The sequence below is a fragment of the Taeniopygia guttata genome, chromosome 2, assembly GCF_048771995.1.
Source record: "Taeniopygia guttata chromosome 2, bTaeGut7.mat, whole genome shotgun sequence".
Classification (NCBI taxonomy): Eukaryota; Metazoa; Chordata; class Aves; order Passeriformes; family Estrildidae; genus Taeniopygia; species Taeniopygia guttata.
Window position 1 is genome coordinate 14,393,643 of NC_133026.1, and position 18,570 is coordinate 14,412,212.

Genomic DNA, 18,570 nt, shown 5'->3' on the forward strand with positions numbered 1-18,570 from the left:
AAAACTTTAGAACGAATGTTTTTATTGAAAAGAAGATTTCATTCTGTTTTTTTTTTTACAATATATGGAAGTGTCATGTAGGGTTGGCCTTCCCTAGGAGGAGGGCTGAGGGGTAGGGCCACAAGCACATCCCTACACAGTGGTGGCAGGACCCTTCTGGGTCATGGTCCATCCCCTCAGCTAAGCCCAGAAAAGACTTTTTTAAAGAAAGATGATGAAGATGGGACACCTCAGTGTTAAGGCTCAGGGCAGGCAGGACTCAGGACCGAAATACCCAGCTTTGCTCCAGGTGGAGGCAAGCTTTTCCCAAAGGTCATCAGGGCTGCAGCTGACAATTTCCAGCCTGCACTGAGGAATCACCACTGTACCTCCACCCACGGCAAGAGCACGCAGTCGTGGCTGCAGCATGGCAAAGCCTTCCAAAGTATCTGGAACCAAGACTGGGATCTGGATAAAAGGATCAAAAGTAGGCTTTCTGTTAAGGACTGTATCAAGCACAGTCAATGGAAAAGCTTTTAGCAAATGAGTTGTTGAAGCCTGCAGCAGTGTGTATGGTCTGGACCAGCTGCAGTGAGGGGGCAGGTTGTGGACCATTTCCCCAGCATGGTGCTGGGGAAGGAGGCTCCTATATTCTCATTATAGCAGAGGAAAATCCACTTTTCTCACATGGATGATTTAGAAGTTATGAATCAGCCTGTTGTTTTTATTTCAGCGGAGTACAGACAAGAGTTGTGCAAAATGAGGCTGCTGCCTGTCTGTCAGGCAGCTGTAGTTTTTTACCCTGCAGCTTCTTTTAATGTGCATTCTTGGCAAATTCTGAAGAGAAGCAGTCACAACTGTGCACTCAGACGTTAGAGCAGATCTCATTCCCTTGCCATTGAGCCGAGGACTTCACTCATGCATCGTCCCATGTCTGATGCAGCCATTAAACACCCTGACCCAGTAACCAGAAAACTGAATTGGTGTCTAAGTTAAAAGGCACTCTAAAAATATGCTTTCAAATATCTGTTTTTGAAAAGAGATTAATATTTTCTTGCAGTGTATCTGCTTTTCCAAGGTGTTAAATTTAGATCGTTTGCTGTCTACTGTCTTTAGGATTTTTTAAAGTAGGTGTTAAAGGCTATTCCAGACTAGCTCTACAGGGTTTTTTTAAGGCATGAGAGATAGTTACCTGCAGAAAAGTGCCCGTCTCTCTCAAATAATTAGCAATTATCTGTCAAAAAAGGTTCTGAGCTGACTACAGTGAGAAAAATACTTTTCATCTTTAGCTTTTTGACTCTCTCCTTCCCTCTCCTCTTTGCCTCCCTCCCACCTTTCCCCTAGCATTTTTTTGAGCAGCCTTTTCCAAATGAAACACTGATGAAAGTATCTTTCAGTGCCTGAGCAGTTCCCTTGGACACCTCCTCCCTGTCCACCCCCAAGATTGCAAGACATCTGCCTTTGTACACACCACGTCAGCGTCCTTCAGGGACATTTTATGTTCATTGTTTCTCCAAAATAAATAAGAGCAGCACAGACGATGCAAACTGGCTGTAGATGTCCCATTGCTAATAACACAGCTACATTGGTAATTGCTAATAATGCAGTGTTTCAGCATGGGAGCACTCTCCTAGCTGCAATGTGGATAGAGCCTGAATAGAGCGACACAGATGGTAACATTATTGCATATTTCTTTGTAGAAGAAGTTGAAATTTTGCTGTGGGAAATACAAAAAAAAACATTCCTACATTTTGTTACAATTATTTCTTTAATATTAGCAGCACTGGCATGCTTGATCTGTGAACTGTGTCAGTGCCACCTAAGGAAATACCGAGAGGAGTCTGCAAAGTGAGGAGAAGCAATTGTTTCCACTTAGCAAAGGAAGCACTTAGATGCTATTTGACAGAATTGCATTTGCCTTCTTTGGCAAGGATGACCCATTTTGATCACACGCAACAGCCAAGCAACATCCAATTTGCAATAAATCAGACTTTAAATATTTCTGTAGCTCCTAGGCTGATTCTGGAGTCTTGTCTCATGTACCAGAGCTCCCACATCTGTACCTCAGTTGTCTGGGAGTGCTTCACTGCATTTTGCAGGCCACAAACAGCAGGAACACATGGTTTGTGGGCCAACTCCTGGGTTTCAGCTTCCTTTGATGCCTGCAAACTACGTGCTCCTCTGGGAAAGCCTGACATCCTCCCCGCTTACGTGCACAGCCACTTCAGCACCCTAGTGAGTCCCAGCCAGTGGAAGCACACAGTGCTACTTTGGCCCGACTGCAGCACGTTTCCTTTGAACGCTGTTTGGAGAGCTGTGGCAGCATGTCAAAGATAAGAGAGGCAGGAATTGGTTGTATTTGCCAAGAGCCTGCCTTTGTTGGCTCTGTCCATGAGAGCAGCTACCCTCACTTTTGAACTCTCCAATCTTGCTGCACGTTCATCCACAGAAATTGCTAGCTCACCCAGACCTGGAGTGTCAGGACCAGAGTTGTTCTTCCTGAAAGATTAGGTCATATCATCAGATCAAAGTCCTATTATGCCATTTTACGCCACGTGGATGCAACACCAGCCAAGTTTCAAGTCCAGAGCACAGGTGTCTAGTAACTGTATGAGGCACACATGAAAATTAGAGCCATAAGCCAAACTTAGAACCTAAATTTCCTGTCCTTCCCCAACATTAAACCTTTCTCATCCACACTTTTAACTGCATTTCCAACTTAGATTTCAAAAGAGCGCTGCTAATGTCTGAAACTATCCTACCTGTTGTTCCTTTGCAACTTTTTCTCTTCATCTGGCAAATCAAAAATGCTCTTAATGAGGCCCTTTTAAACAGCTGAGAAACAGTGATCTGCCAAATATGCTTTTTCCTGGCAAAAGGAATGCTGCCCAGTATTAATTTTGTTGTAGAGGGAACATGTAGCAGAAAACAGTGTTGGCACATGGGTAGGAAATAAAACAGGTATTTGGCTGCAGAGTTGCTGTGTAGATGGAAGTGCAAGGCATAAGCAGGAATGATAAGCAAGTGTCATTTAAAAATAATCATGGAAAAAATGGTGAAAAAGCATCAAAAACCACCTAATTCGTCTTCCAAAAAATGTGTGTGTCCTCTAATCTGGGTATGTGGGTTTTTTCTGTGGCTTATGGAGCAAAAATAAATCCCACCTTAAGACTTATCACCAGGATAAATCATTCTTTCCAGGTGCCTTTATCTCTCTCCCCAGACTATCAAGGGATAACTAACTCAGAGTATCTCCCTGGTTTTTAGACAACTATTATAAGGTGAAATAAATTCCACCCAAAAATCCTCACAAATGGCTGCCCTAAGTGGACAGGAAAGCTGGCAGGCTTAGATAGCTGCTGGAGCTCATTTCTGTCATGGCAGACACAGAGCTGATTGCCAAGGTTGGTACAGTATTGCCCATGTCAATGAGATAAAAAAAATGTTGCTACTGTTTTAAAATTTTTTGTTGTGTCACAGGCTTAATGCACAAGTGGCAAAATCGGTTTACAAGTAGAAATTAAAACAGAAGACGAGCACGAGACCTTTATGTTCTGCCCTTATAAAAGTAAACTTTTCTTCAAGAACTGTCAGAGTTGTGTTGCACTGTATCACACGTTGATGTGTCAGATTGTGTTTGCTTAGGCAGTGCTGCCTGCAGCGCCCGTGGCTTGGCTCAAAGCCTGTGGGAGTCTGGGTGGGACAGGCTGACAGAGCTGTGCTCGCTGCTCTGTGCCCTTCAGTCACTCCTGCAGAGCCCAGGGTCAGCAGCTAGAGAGCTCCTGTAGCAAAGACACTTGGTAGGACACAGGGATATGAGTAACATCCCTGAAGTGGAAGGGAAAGGAAAGAAAAATACTGGAGCGTAAGTGCACACAACACAGACTGCCTAATCCAACAAATGTCTTTAATTCACTTAGACTTCCTCATTCTTCTCTCAGCACACGCTCAGTCCTGTTTAACATATGCTTAAATCCTGCTTAATATAACGTAGCCAACTTACAATTAAGCACATGCTTAGTAATGTGCCTGAATTAAGGCCCAAAATATTCCTGCTTTAACACATGGACAAGACTGTTTCCATTAAGATGGAGCACTGCACGCTAGGATTTGTAATCAGTACAGACCACACCACATGGACGATGAAGCACTATGAAATGCTTCTGTTCAGAAGGCTGTTCATGTGCATCCATTTGGGTCTGAGCTCAAAACTCTTTTTTAATCGGGGTCAAAGCAATAACTGTTTTAGAGCAATTTATGAAGCCCAAACCCTCAAGGTCCTGTTGCTTTCAAAACTCCCACAGATTTGAAACTTGCAAACTGGATGCAGTTCATGGGCTCCTGGCATATGGTCAGGGCAGTGTCCTTAAGTTTGTGATATTCTGTTAAACTGTAGTAAGAGGTTCTCTTTAAAAATTGGAAAAAACAGGACACTGATTTTTAACTTACAGTCTGATTTGTTGTCTCTGCCTTATGTAACTAAGATAGGGTGGACTTGAACACCAATAGGTTAAGCAGTAATGACGCCAGTAGTTTCTTTTGCTGAGGCTTTAGTCTGGCTAGGGACACAATGTTAATCTGGGGTTGTTTCTCTTTTTCCTTAAATAATATTTTTATTGAGCAAGAAGCGGATGTCAGAATGGCCTTTTGATCAGCTAAAAACAACAGTGTCTCTAAGGGAATCTTTCCTGTTTATTGTATGCTGCTGCATTTGAAAAATGCTAGGCTACAGTAGAGCAAGACTCCTTAACATACAAGAAGCAGGGCAAAACAGGATGAGGCCAAAATGGGAACTGTATATCACAGGAACTTGGAAAGACAGGAAGTTGCAAAAGAAGTAGAAATTCTTGATTAAAAGTATAATTGTACCAGCTTGTGCAAAAGGATAATGACTTTCAAATGTCAGCCTTTGTGCCTGTTCATAATGATAAAGCTATTAAACCATACGTACTGTTCTTAATTCCATTTCTCATGGCAAGCCACTTAGGATCTATAACAATTCTGTCCACTAAAATCCAGAGTATTTCTTCAGTTGTTATTCAAACAGTAGATTAAAAGGAGTGCTACCTAAAGCAGAGCCAGCCAGGACTGCTGCACAATAGTTTAAACTGCATTGGAGATTCTGTTATAAGACTCTATTTTCAAGGGTTTAAATATGAGACATAAAAATTCACTCCCACGATTAAAGTCAACCAATGAGTGAATATTTAAACCCAAATTATTAAAATAAAAAGGCAACTGTAAAAAAAGAATAAGCTCTTCAAACATTTTTTTGTAGATCTGTGACTGAAGACTAAATCTACTTCAAAAATTACCTCAATAAGAAATTAGCCCTTAAAGCAGTCAGTGATTTTTTTTTTTATTTCAGAAAATCAGTCCTAGAAGAGATAGTCACCAAAAGTTGCACTATTGAGCTTGGTCTGGCTTGCAAATGGAAAAACCTCGTTTGTATCAGTGAGAATTAGATCAATGCTAACTTCCTCCTCAGGAAGTTGAAGTCTGGAAGAAAAACGAAGAGCTCAGTTTTACAATCACTATGCTTGTTAAAATTGTCACCTATAATATCAGCAGAGTTGCCTCCAAAGGGAAGAAGATAAACACTGTGCTGGTGTCACCACGGGTGCCTCAGCCTTACCAGCATTTCAGTCAAAGTGTCAGTGCTGCTGATCCCAGGCTGTGGGATGGTGCTGCTTCCAGACCAAAGCTGCTAATAACAGGTTCTATAATTATAGGCACACAAAACTAGGAAAGCTATACCATAAATTGCCATTATGAGATGGTTCAGTGTTTTTGGTGAGGAGATACTATTGGCAAATTCTTCAGCAGCTTCTGCAAGTCTTACCCAGCAGGTGATATTTATGGACTGTTTACAAGATTTTCACATGTGGTGTTTTAAAGGGGTTTGTAACTTTTATGCTCATCCATCCAGTTTATTTATTTTGCAAAAATCCCGCTCCAAAGGTCAGCTATGTTCTGTCTGTCTCAGCAACTCCAGGCCTAGGGAAAAATGCTGAATGTAATCTCAGCATGAAGTAGTTATACAAATGTGCTTTTAAACATAGTAGAGATGGTTTTGTGTCTTGTTCTCATATATCTTAGACTTTGTGTCTCTTGGCTTTACACATCATTTAGATGAGAACACTGTTGAGTACCTCTTTTACATTCAAATTATGTATTTGTGCTCTTTTGTGTGGAAATGTCTGTATATTTTCAACACTTCTCAGTTCATGTGAAAGCAGACAGGAATAAACCAAGGAGACAAAGATTATGTCAAAGTGGCTGAATAATACTGAAATGATCATGATGCATCTATTCTTCTTTTCAAAATCTTCAGAATAAACCCTTCTTTCCACCTTTCAAGCAGTGGAAGGAAATTTGTTTCCAACCCCTTTCAGCCTCACACTCTGCTCTGGGTGTTGGGTTCCCAGCTCTGACTCTTCCCCTCTGCTCCAGCTGATTCATGCCTGGAGGCCAAACCCTAATACTGCCTTTTCTTCCTTACCTGACAGCAAAACAGAATACCTTCTCCTTTTTTTTACTGTATCTTATCCTTTTAACTAAATAGATCCCATGCTTAGTAATAAATTGCAGGTGAAATTATGCAATTATGCAAAAATCATGCTCTCATCTGATTGATTCATTTTGCAAGTAAAAAGCATGCTTGCACACAGGGAAGTCACAGATCAGCTTTTTAATGTATATCCTAAAAGTCACTGTAGCTGGGAGGTATTAAGTACCTCAGAGTTATATTTCCTGTATGTCTTGGTTTAACCTGGCAGGTAGCTAACTATCACACAGCTGTGTTTGGTCCTCCCCATACCCAGTGGGATGGGGGAGAGAATGTGGGGGGAAAAAAAGTACAATTTATGAGTTGAGATAAAGACTGTTTAATAGGAGAGAAGTGGAAGGGAAAATAATAATAACAATAACAATAACAGTAACAGTAATAATGTACAAAATAAGTGATGCACAGTGCAGTTGCTCACCATCCAATGACCAATGTCCAGCCAAGTGCATGCAGCCACCAGCCAACTTCCACTCTAATTTATCAACTGAGCATGACACTGCATGGTTTGGAATATCCTTCTGGTCAGCTGTCCCAGCTGTGTCTCTTCAGTTCTTGTACCCCCAGTCTACTCCCTTGTCAGGTGATATGAGAAGCTGAAAAGTCTTTGACTTAGAGTAAACACTGCTCAGCAACAACTGAAAGATCGCTGTTATCAATATAATTTTTAGCTTAAATTCAAAATACAGCACTGTACTACCCACTAGGAAGAACATTAACACTATTATGGTCAAAGCTGGGACACTGTAGAACACCAGTTATAAAAATTCAACAGATACTTGAATAGTTGAATCTCTCATTCACAAAAGCAATATGATTACAGAGAATTATTTGTATAATGTTTGATTTGTGATATATGTGTATAATCAATTGCAAATTATGTGCTTTTCAAACATCTGCTGCAGTTTATTGTGAGTCTATTAGATGATATCTAATAGCCAGTAAGAAATTATGTGTAAGAAATCCTTTACCTCTTTTCTGTCAGGAGAGCCCTGTAATTCAAACGAAGGCTGTCTATCTTCTTTTTTATATCAGTCTTCTGGATTTGAGGATTTGAGCTTTCTGCTGAACTATCATGAAAATACATTGATGTTGTTTTCATGTGTGCCATAAGAAGCCTGGTTTTTGACCAAGAGGCAAAGCAGCTGTACATGTGAAATATATGTGAAAACTGGCACAGCTTGAAAACAGGCATTAGTTCAAAGTCATGAAAGAATGTTCTTAGAAAAATAAAATCCATGTTTTCAAGTCAAAATCACAAAATTCTTATTTTCATCAGCTACCTGGTAATATCACAAGCACTATTTCTTTTAGGATTACAACCCAGGAGTATAGATTCCCTTTGCTCTTAGGAGTCTGTCATACCTGCTTCAGAGGCAAGATATCTGGTTTCTTATAGGATATACTGGGAGGTTTGCAGTTTCTGGTCTTATGTGAGTTTTGTCAGACCGCCACAGTTTATGAATTCCACATTCTTCACTCAAGGAATTCCACGATTCAGCTGCAAGGTATAAAAGCAGCTATTAATTACACCTACTACTACATGTTTATAGGTGCACCAGGAGAACTTGCCTTGAGCTAGACCTCAGCGGGTTAAATTGCCTCCACTTAAACTAATGGAGCTGTGTCAGTTTTCAACTTTGGTGGAGCTGGAGTGGTGGGACAGGATGGGATGCACATCCTGCAATCAGGACCAGAAAATCTCTTTGAGAAAGACTTGAACATATTTTCCAGTTGCAGATTTCAAATTGCTCTTTAAGAGCTGAGATTCTTCACTCAGTAACATTTTTTCCCCTCCTGACAGCATCGCATTTCTGCTGCCATACCCTCTGCTACCAAAATCTGAAGAGTTTGGCTAGATGCCAGAGAGGAGAGTGTAGCTGCAGAGTGCAGGGTTTTGGGTTCCCTGTTAGGTAAGGTGTCTGTCATGGTCCTCTGCCCAGTACAGTTGTTGCATGTCTCCCCTGGGGCTCTTGGTCTCAGACACAGGGCAGTGTCGGGTGTGTTTTTCTTTTTTATTTTCTTCTCAGCCTGGAAAAAGTTCTGTTCTCTCTGTGGGAATTTAACTTACGTAGAGACTGTGGGACTGGGACTGCAGCTTACTCTGTTATACCTAATTAACCCTGAGGATTCATTTCCACAACACAGAACTAGGCCAAGTATATAGGTAGCTTTACAAAAGAAAATTAGGGATTTTCAATGAAGACATGGAATATCCACAATTACATTTCACATGATACAAAATAATTAAGGGATATAAGCCATAATGGTTCATGGCACAATCCAAGTTCTAACAGATGGGGATACAATAAAATTTACCCATGGGAAAGTGATTTTGTATTTGTAGAGGTGGGTGTATTCCATTTACTTCTGTATTTATGTTAGATGAATGTTTATATTTGTATAAACATTAAGGAAAAGCATCATTTTATAACCTCTGGGTATTTTTACCATTTCTTTAAAATACAGAAGTAATTGCTGCATACTTCTTAAAGAATAAAAGGAAAAAAATTAAAACTCTTGGTTTTCCCACCCACACATTTCTCTTCACTTCATATATCCCAGCCCTCAGATTGCCCCTCCCTCTGCAAAAGCCTGGGAAAAGATTCACAAGCACATGTGAAAAATGATAGTTTCACATGGTTGTAGTAGGTTCACATCCTTATTATGTAAATGAGTGGTTTTGGTTTGGGCGTCTCTTTTGTGGCTTTTGTGCAGATGGTTAAATGCTTAAAGACAGTGGGCCAAATTGTTCCTACTGGAATTTCACTGGCTTTGGCTGAACTACACCAGGAATCGAAATGGGCCATGGAACCAAAATCTATTTTTGCATATAATGAAATAGTCAAATGGGTAATGGGATTGCTGCACAGTAGCAGAAAGGAAGAAGCAGCCATGAGGAGATTTCCCTCTGTCTCTTTGGTTACGAATGAAGTACCTGGAGAACAACAGATTTGAGAAGCTTCACTTTGTGCCTGTGATCTGCACTTCCTCCAGCCAGGTAAGCACAGAGCTGTGTGCTGGAGACTGATTAATTAGCCCAAGCCAGTTGCAAAATTGTTAGGAAACAAGTGGTGTCTGTTTTCTTCTGCACAGGATGCCAAGAGATGTATTTAAAGTGTGAGAGTCAAAGGTCAGTTTGACATCATGTACTCTAAGAAAGAGCTCTTGCTTAGATCCCTGTTTCATGTTAGAAATGCTGTCTGCAAGCCGTGAGGTTATTCTACTTGATAAGAGGAGTAAGATTAATCTGCAGCAAGGAAAATTTAGGTTAAATATTATGAAAAATGTTGTAACTGTGAGATCACTTAAACAAAGTAGCAGGCTGTCAGGGGAGACAGTCAAGGCTGGAAGTGACACTTTTCTATCAGTGCTGGTTGGGAGAATAATTAATAAGCATTTCCCCATGAAGGGGGAGTGGCACCCAGCTCCCCCAGAGGCTTCTGCCAAACCAAAGGAGCCGAGGGATCTCACAGATATGCTTGGAGCTAATGCTTATGTACAGATAAAATGGAACTTTCTGAAAGGACTTTTACAACCTCTTCTCAGCTTGTGTTACGTATTCTAAATGTAAATTGAATGCAAATGCTTTGAGCTGTTTGCCACAAAGCAATTTACAATCTCCTACGCTAAATCTGAGCCACTGGAAATATAAGGGTTCGTGGTAATTCTTCATATAATTCTTTAGAAACTAATTGGGTTACAACAGGAAAAAGGTCTGCTCCCAATCTCTATCATCTCTTATGCCCATTTCATTTATTTTTCACAAAATTCTTGTTATAATTTAATATCTCTAAGTTTGTAAGCAATGTCTTCCTCTATCCAAGTTAATGATCGTGTTGTCATTGCATTCAATGAGAAAATGCCTAAGTTAGATGCGTGGCTCAAGTTCTAAACATTCTGCTTAGTTTTTATCCTCAAATTGTTCAAGCTTATCTACTCTCACTAAACCAGGGATAATAAGGTATCTTTCTTTCTATCTTTATTCTGGAAAGGTAAAATTTGTCATTTTCTAGCATTATATCCAAGTACAGCAAATTGCAAAACAAGCCCCTCTACATGATTTTGGGGATCCAAAAATCAGTGAGTCTTATGTTGATTTTCAAAATCAGATTAGTCTCTGTCCCTAATTTATGCCAACAAAAATGTCAAATCTTCTTAACAAAGGGCCTAAGAATTATGGCCTTGATAATAACAGAAAATCTGAACTTAGCAGTTTTATAGATTGATCTGTGTCTAAAAACCTCTAGTAAATGTTTTTCTCCACCATCTCCAGTGAAGTAGTGTTTCATAAAAGCAAACATTCATTTTGTCCAGTAACCGGGGTTTTGGCAAAGTGAAGGGGAGCATAGGCAACATGGTGTTTAATCCATAGCTTTCTGTCTACTGCACCCTACAGAGCCACAACCCAGGCAACCAGAAGAAAGAGATCAAAAGGCTTTAAAAACGTCAGGCAACAGGATCTCATTTAAATTATTAGGTGAGATGCCCTCTTGGGTTTGACAATAGCAAAACATACCACATAGCCTGTTTTCTTCTCTCTCTTTATGCTGATTTTGACAGGCTGCTGCAATTGCATGTAGAAATTGTACTTCTGCTCTCCAGCATCACTTTGGACACTGTTTGAAAATGTGTTTTTGTACAACAGTGTAATATACAAAGGTATTTGAGTCATGCAGAAACTGGGAGATTTGTAACAGGTTCTGAACCCGTATTGACTGAAATAAAACTTATTTGATGAAAAATAAGCCAGAAACCTGCCTTAGGTGAAGCTGATAAGCACTTGGGGAACACAGAAGGGCTTATCTGTAATTCTGCTAAGTGATTCAGCTTTAAAAATTGTGCATTTGTAACTCACATACATATGCTAAAAGGTTTTTTGAGTTTTCAACAATTGAAATAGTTAAAACCGTATAAGCAGAGATTTTTTTGTCTTGTTATTTGGATTGGCTTTATTGCAGAAAGATAGATACAGTTCCAACCTGATGTCATACTGCGGAACATTAAAACCTATTTCCCAAGCTCTGTGTGTAACCTCTATGCTGCTAAATCCTTGTGCATGAATAGTCTCACTGACGTCAGCAAAAGCAGGGCTGCACAGTCTAATTCTTAAAATAAGTCATGTTCATATAAATTCCTGCTGCTGTCGTTTTTATCTCAGATTTTGTATGGTAGAGCATATGGCCTGAATGTGAGACTGGCTGAATATTAAAATTCTCCATCTTAGTGAGTAATTCATGTTTCTAAATCGTATGAGTAGTGGATAGGACTGATTTAAAAAGCTCCAATCAGTCAAGACTTATGTGCTTAACATGAAAGAAATACAAATAGAAGGTCATCAATATACACATGATTAACGATCACACTTAAAAGCAGTTTTAACCATGCCTCCTAATCATGGATTTGCACGTCTGTGTGTCGGTCTGTATGAAGGATGGGCTGAAAGAAGGGGAAAAATATCTCAGCACTGTTCTGTGTTCCTTACTTATGTTAATGCCTTTGGGATTCTTTGCAGAATAACACAGATATTGCAGATTTAGGAAAACAAAAGAGGCTACTTTTAGGATTCAATTCATATGAAACCATGTTCACTCACCTTATAGCAACTCCCTGAATTTTTTCTCACAATTATGTTGGCTAAATGCAGATGGGCAGGAGACTGCAAAATTAAACAGGGCAGGACTTGCATCCCTCAGGATTAAATGCATGTTGAGGAGGAGCAAGCTTCTGGGTGTAAAGGGTGCTGTTCATACCTGCATGTCACATTCAGAATGCTTCACCACAGAAAGGTGTTTGCTAATGTGCTCTCATCCTCTCGTGCTGCCCCAGGTACCTAAGACAATTCCTACATGGCAAATGAAGGGAGAGTCATTTATAACGTGCCAGACTCACGCTAAGGCTGGCAGGGAATATCATTAACCTCACGAGTCTTGATGTGACTGAAGAGGCTCGAGATCTGTATGGGAGACAAGTCTGAAAATTAACAGCCTCGTTAATCAAATCACAATGTTTTGGCAATTTCATGGTGTGTATGCAATCTATCCTGTATACAATTTAGCTAAGGCTTTTATGCAACAAGAGGTTTTTTTGCAATAACTTTATGTGAAAAGACTCCACCTCACAGAAAAATTACTGGATTGTATCCTGATTATCAAAGAGTAAAAAAGTATAATAAGATGAGATTCAAATAGAAAATCCTGCCAGGATTATGAAGGAGGTCGCATACCTCCTTTTTTCCTACTCTGTTTTACTGACAGCAATATAATCATCATCATCACTTATTTAGATAGTCTAGGGGAAAGCTGGCCAACCTCTCACACCTGAGCTCAGGTACTGGAAATACTCCTCTTCAAAGCAGAAATCCTTTGAATCCACTTGCCCAATGTGTTTAGTCAAGAGTGAAACAAGAATGGATAACCTGCTGGAGCACCCTACCGTGACATGCCAGAGCATGTCCCTCAGATAACCAGTTCTCCAAAGCAACAGGTCACTCAGGGTAACTCAGAGTAAATCTGTGTCCCTCAGATGTCAAACAATCATTTTCTGCTGAAGTATAGGCTGTGCCCCAAATCCTTTATTTTTCAGGCTCCTTGTAAGTACCTACCCTAAGGAGCTTAAGGATACATGTTTTCCTTTTCTGCACCTAGGGATTTATGCAGAGGGCTTATTATTACTTCTGAGTATTAATTGTCTAAATCCCTGAACATCTAGGCAAGGCTACATCAATGATTATTTCTGGGTTATAGAGAAATGTTGTTGCTTGTTATAATGGGCTTCATAGAAGGTTTGATGTAATGGCAACAGTATGGAATGGAGAGTCACAAAAAAGACAGTATTTTAGGTCTCTTTGTTCTTATCTTATTATTGTCCATCTTCAAGGGTAAAATTTTGAAATCACAGCTAAAAAGGGTTAGAAGCAAGAATGAAGAGCTGTCAACTAAATATATATATTTACAAGAGATGTATTGAATCGTGAAATTAATGACAGTGTCACTAGTACTGTGGCCATCTCAGTTTATCCTGTGCCTTCAAACTCTTTCAGAGAAATACCAGTACCTGATTTTCCAATCCAGAAAGCTGTGGCACAGGGAAGTTAGCTGACATTTGGCTTCACTGAAAAGCCATGGCAGATATAAAGACCTTGCTTTCAGCCTTCCAGTCCAGTGTCTGCCCACTTTCACCCATCAGCTCCTATGTCCCTAAATGACCTAACTAAGCCCCATGGTACTGAGGGTCATCTAGGCTCACATTTGCCTCTTAAAATACCAACTCTCTCTAGTCTCACAGCTTTATGTCCCTGCTAACTACAGAACAGAACAGAGCTGTAACAAACCAGAGAGCGTACAGCTGACTGAACAGGCAACCCCTGAGCAGCCTAATTCCTTTCCAATGCTCCTGCCTTCCCAGAAAGTTGTTGTGATGAAAGCAGAATGACTCCCAGCTTCCAACCTGCTGCAGGTTGGGTATTTGCATCTGCACTGCAGTCAAAGCCAGGACTGCAGCATCCATAGCAGTGCCAGATACTTGCCCAGTTAGTGGCAAAGCTGTGGTGGCACAGGATTTATTGTTCCTGGTGGGAACATTCAGCACTGAGCAGAGTCTATGACATTATAAGTACCTCAGCCAGTTAAATAAAAACAGTTCAGACATGTGTTGTAATCACATCTCCAAATGCAAGGATTGCAGGTTTTGGTAGAGTTTATCACTGCTCTGAGCAGCACCATTAACAAGCAATACTGTGATTTTCCCAGAGCACAGTGCTGTGCAGAAACCTTAGGTTCTTTCCAGCTGACATATCCTTTTGTTGCTGGCATGAAACATGTTTCCATGATCCTTATCCCTGAGGGGAAAAAAGAGGTAATCCTTCATCAGTTCGTCTATTATCCATCTGCTAGTTTTGATTTTTGTTAATTCCCACGTGGAATTTTTACAGGGGAAGGGACTAAGATTTGAAATTTTTCTCAACGTTGTCTGGCTGGAGCGGTTCCTTTAGTAGCCATGCAGCAATCACATAAGGACAGAGGACACTTTGTTGTACCTGTTTGAGGAGTAATGTTCAGTAATTGAGGAAAAGCTGAAAAATAGGATGTTATATGCCAAATACGTGAAAATTCAATTTGGTGGAGCTGTTTCAGGAATCTGTTCATCACAACATGTTGGCACCTTGTAGGATTGTGCCTCTCCAGTGGTCTGTAAGTTTCCTAACATCCTTTTGTTCAGAGAGAAAGAGGAACTGGCTTTACAGTGCCTGCGAGACCAAATCCAGGTTAAAGCTAATGAGGAATGCGAACAATTAATTTGTTGACAAGGTTTTCTTTTTTCTGCATGTTTCGGGGAAGGGGGGTGGTTATTACCATTTCCCTCCATAATAAAAAACAGGATCCTGTGTCTTGGAAATGTTTACAGTGTAACAAAACGAGGTTATGTTACACTGTAAAATTTTAAAGGAGGACTAGCAGGGACACCTAGACTCAGCAGCATGAAACCCATGAGCTGTTCAGACAGGAAGGGTTTGTATTTTAAAGTTATGAAAATTATGAAAATTATGTTTCAGTCTGAGATAAAAACAAGTGGTTTTGACACAAAGGTTGAGAACTTTACAGCTACAGACCCTCCCCTGCCAGGCACCAACAGTTTTATTCAAAGTAGGGGCGAAACAGGATGCATTTACCACCTGGCTCAAAGCTGGGTGTGCTGTTGGTTATTTGGGTGCTGAGTGAACAAACCACAGGTCTCTCTTTCATTGCCACATTGCAAGGTGGCAGTGTTTGGGTACTGCTGGCCAGGGAGGACAGCTCCAGAGGGGCACTGTGTGCCCTGTAGCGCAGCACCCTGGGGTCTGCACCACCCCACAGAGCACGGGGAGTGTTTGCAGCAGAAGGATGGAGGCTGTGCTGCCAAAAGGAGTCCCCGAGTCCCTCTGTGCAAGTCAGACATCTCTGTGAGCCTGCTCAGAATGCTCAAAGTGAGGAAAGGGATGGTGTATTATCTCATTTCCTTCCCAGACTTCCTACTACTGTTTTGGGCAATTTATACCTTTAAGAATGCATAAGGCAAACAAACCTTGTTCTCCCTAGTGTGTGAAAGCCTGTCTTTTGCATTATTAAACCATAAAGGAAAGCCTGGCGTTATCTCGCGCAGATTCTCTGCACGTACAGGAGGATCCGGCCCAAACACATTTCACGGCTTGTCTGTCTGAGTTAGTGTGCTGCTTGCCAGGAGTGAGGGAGAGGAAAGAATCAATGCTTAATACCACTGAGTCTTACACAGGTTGCTCTTGAATGTACTTATCACCACTACGTAGACAAACAAAAGAAAAAGCATTTATAGATACCTACTGAAAGCATAAACTAAACAAAAGCCATCAAATCAAGATTTTATCCATTTAATTACAGAGTGTTTTCAATATGCAGCTGCATAATGTTTTATTGCCTTTCAAGGATTATTTATTGTAATTAAAGAAGACTTAGAACACCAATCCCTTATGCATTACAAAAGGAAAGAAGATGCAATGCCATTTTTGTTTGTAATTCATTGAGTTATTCGCAGATCCCCTTGGTCTGTAAGGTAATGTATTATCATAGTTCCAAGTCACACTGTCCATTTCTCTAAGAAGAAAGCAAGGGCAGAAGCCTGACCAGTGAAATTCACAAAACATATCAACATCATAATCCATAGTAACAGCTCTTTCCTGAAGAGTGTCTTTTTCTTGATTACAGCTGTCGAAGCAGCCTGTACAAGGATGGGAGAGTGGTTCTAGGAGAACATTACTTCTGACCTCAAAAGCAGCAATTTCTTTGTGAGTGTGCTACTCCTGACTTAGGTTTTACGCTGCCCTGATTTCAAAGGCAGGGTCATCTCACAGCCATGCCGCTCCAAAATAGATCTAGCATCCACTGAGTATGAGTCCGAATGCTCAGCAGATTTAAGAGTATATCTGAAGAAGTTGGACTGATGAGGAAGGAAAAGGAAGTGCAAAGAAGACAAACTTAGTCCCATTTAATGAATACTTCCTTGACATTTGTGCAGCTCCTGCTGGGGATTTGAGCTGGCATGCTCAATTCAGTATGGTCCCAATTACTGAAGCCCCTGAGCTGTGTATGTGTTTGTGTTGTGTGTATGTCCATTATCCTGCTTGCTTTCCAAAATATTAAGTACAAGAAGAAAACTATACAAAATTGTTTAGCAAACACTTGTGAATTCTGATAGGTTTTCCACTTAGTTTTCCATTTTAAATTAGTGTAGGGCAATGCACCTCAGATGCAATGCCACTAAACCCTGTAAATCTGTACCAGAGATGATGCTGATCTGCTGTGCACATTTTCCTTCCTGTAAGTCATTATCACATGCCTCTCTTTCTAAGACATTTTTATGAAAGGTGGATCACTGGGGTGGGTTTTTTTTTGCATGGCTGGTTTGCCCCACATTCCAGCTATAACAATGCAGTTTCACTGGGCACTGGGTCATATGGCTGACCTCAGCTAACAAGCTCTTCCTGTTTTTAGGCTACTGGGAAGGTTTATTGGCCACTGTTTTCCTCTTTTCTAAAGACATAGTTATTTCTTAAGACCCATATAAATCATAAGGTCACAAAACACATAAAAACTGTGACATTCTCTGTGATATAGGATAAAAATGAACTAAATTGAGGCTTAGCAGCTTTAAACATCTATGGTATATTTTATCATAAGATAAATACATTTATTTAAGTTATATATACTTTTCAGTTCTAGGATTCCCACAACCAAATGGCAATAAAGTTGCTCAATGGGACAAACTTTTGTATACTGATGTTTCAAATTGATGCAGTTTAACTGTGAGCTCTATTACAAAAACAAAATACTGTAACTCTGAAACACTTTAAATAGTGAGCTATTTGCAATAAGCATTAAGTAATCATACTTTATAGGAAAATCATAATTCTGAGGGTAATATTGAATTTCCTAATGCAGCTTTCAAGAGCAGAATCTCAGGAAGAAGTTGCACTCGTGTTGGATTGACACACTGATGTGTGCAAAACCAAACTGCACCTGTAAGGACATGCATGGGTTATCAACAGAGTTTTTATTTATAATATCTCTACTGAAATTAGACAACAAATTAATAGAAAAGCATTGGCATTAATTACTATAGTTTAAATCAACATAGTCTGCTTCCCTGTTCTCATCTGCTCTAGTGGTTTTGAAATGAACATCTTCCAGGCTGAGTTTCCCAGGCTGTTCTCTGGCTGAGAATGAACTTTAGGAAAAAAACATCTGAAATTATTCAGGTTTTTTCTTATATAAAGAATATAAAAATATACACACAGAAACACACACACATATGTGTATACATGTCCCAGTTGCAAAACAGAAGACAAGCCATGGGACTTTTTCAGGCAGACCTTCAACCACACTTAGTCAGATCAGAAGTCTGGAATTTGAAAGCACCATCCTTGAGTAAATGTTCCTTGCACTGCTCTTAGGAAATATCACTCAGATTTCACAAAGCCAGGGCTCCTTTAAAGTTGCCAATCCTAAGTATTACTCATGTGCTCAAGGGTTGTTTGTTAAAGTGGCAATGTACACAACCAAATGATTTTGTGCTGAGATAACGGCTCGCCAGGAAACATGCAGACACTGTAAGTGGGTTGATCTCTGAACTACAAATGTTTCTTATTCAGCTTTGTGTGCCTCCTGTGCCAGAGAGCACTCCTAGATGTTATAGCCAGGCACTTTGCCTTCCCAAGTTTGTATTATAAGAACAAAATAAGGAGACGGTTTCCATCTAGATGTTACAATAGTCTGCCAAACGTCTTCTCAGCATTATGAGAATATTTACCTAATAATGCCACATATCTCACACACTTAAGGACTCTGTTTTCAATACAGAAAAGACTTGAAAGTTTGGATCTCCTTTATGTAGTTCAAACTCTTTATTCCTTGGTGATACTCAAGAGAGTATGATCCCCTTTTCCCCAATAAAAATCCATGGGAAAAACTCTAATACAGGCACATGATGAAACACTGACAAGCCAAAAGTTTCAA

The 18,570-nt window shown here is 40.2% G+C and overlaps 1 protein-coding gene across 8 annotated transcripts in view; it reads left to right on the plus strand.

The window, feature by feature from the left end:
• NRP1 (neuropilin 1) overlaps window positions 1-18,570 on the plus strand; it is a 114,281-nt gene that overhangs the window by 19,604 nt on the left and 76,107 nt on the right. For 2 of the 8 annotated variants that reach the window (XM_072925350.1, XM_072925352.1), the window contains exon 4: window positions 16,264-16,343. The exons of the other annotated variants lie outside the window; for them this stretch is intronic. In XM_072925350.1, coding sequence (XP_072781451.1) covers window positions 16,264-16,343 — 80 coding nt within the window. The remainder of the gene's footprint in view (window positions 1-16,263; window positions 16,344-18,570) is intronic. 8 annotated transcript variants of the gene reach the window in all.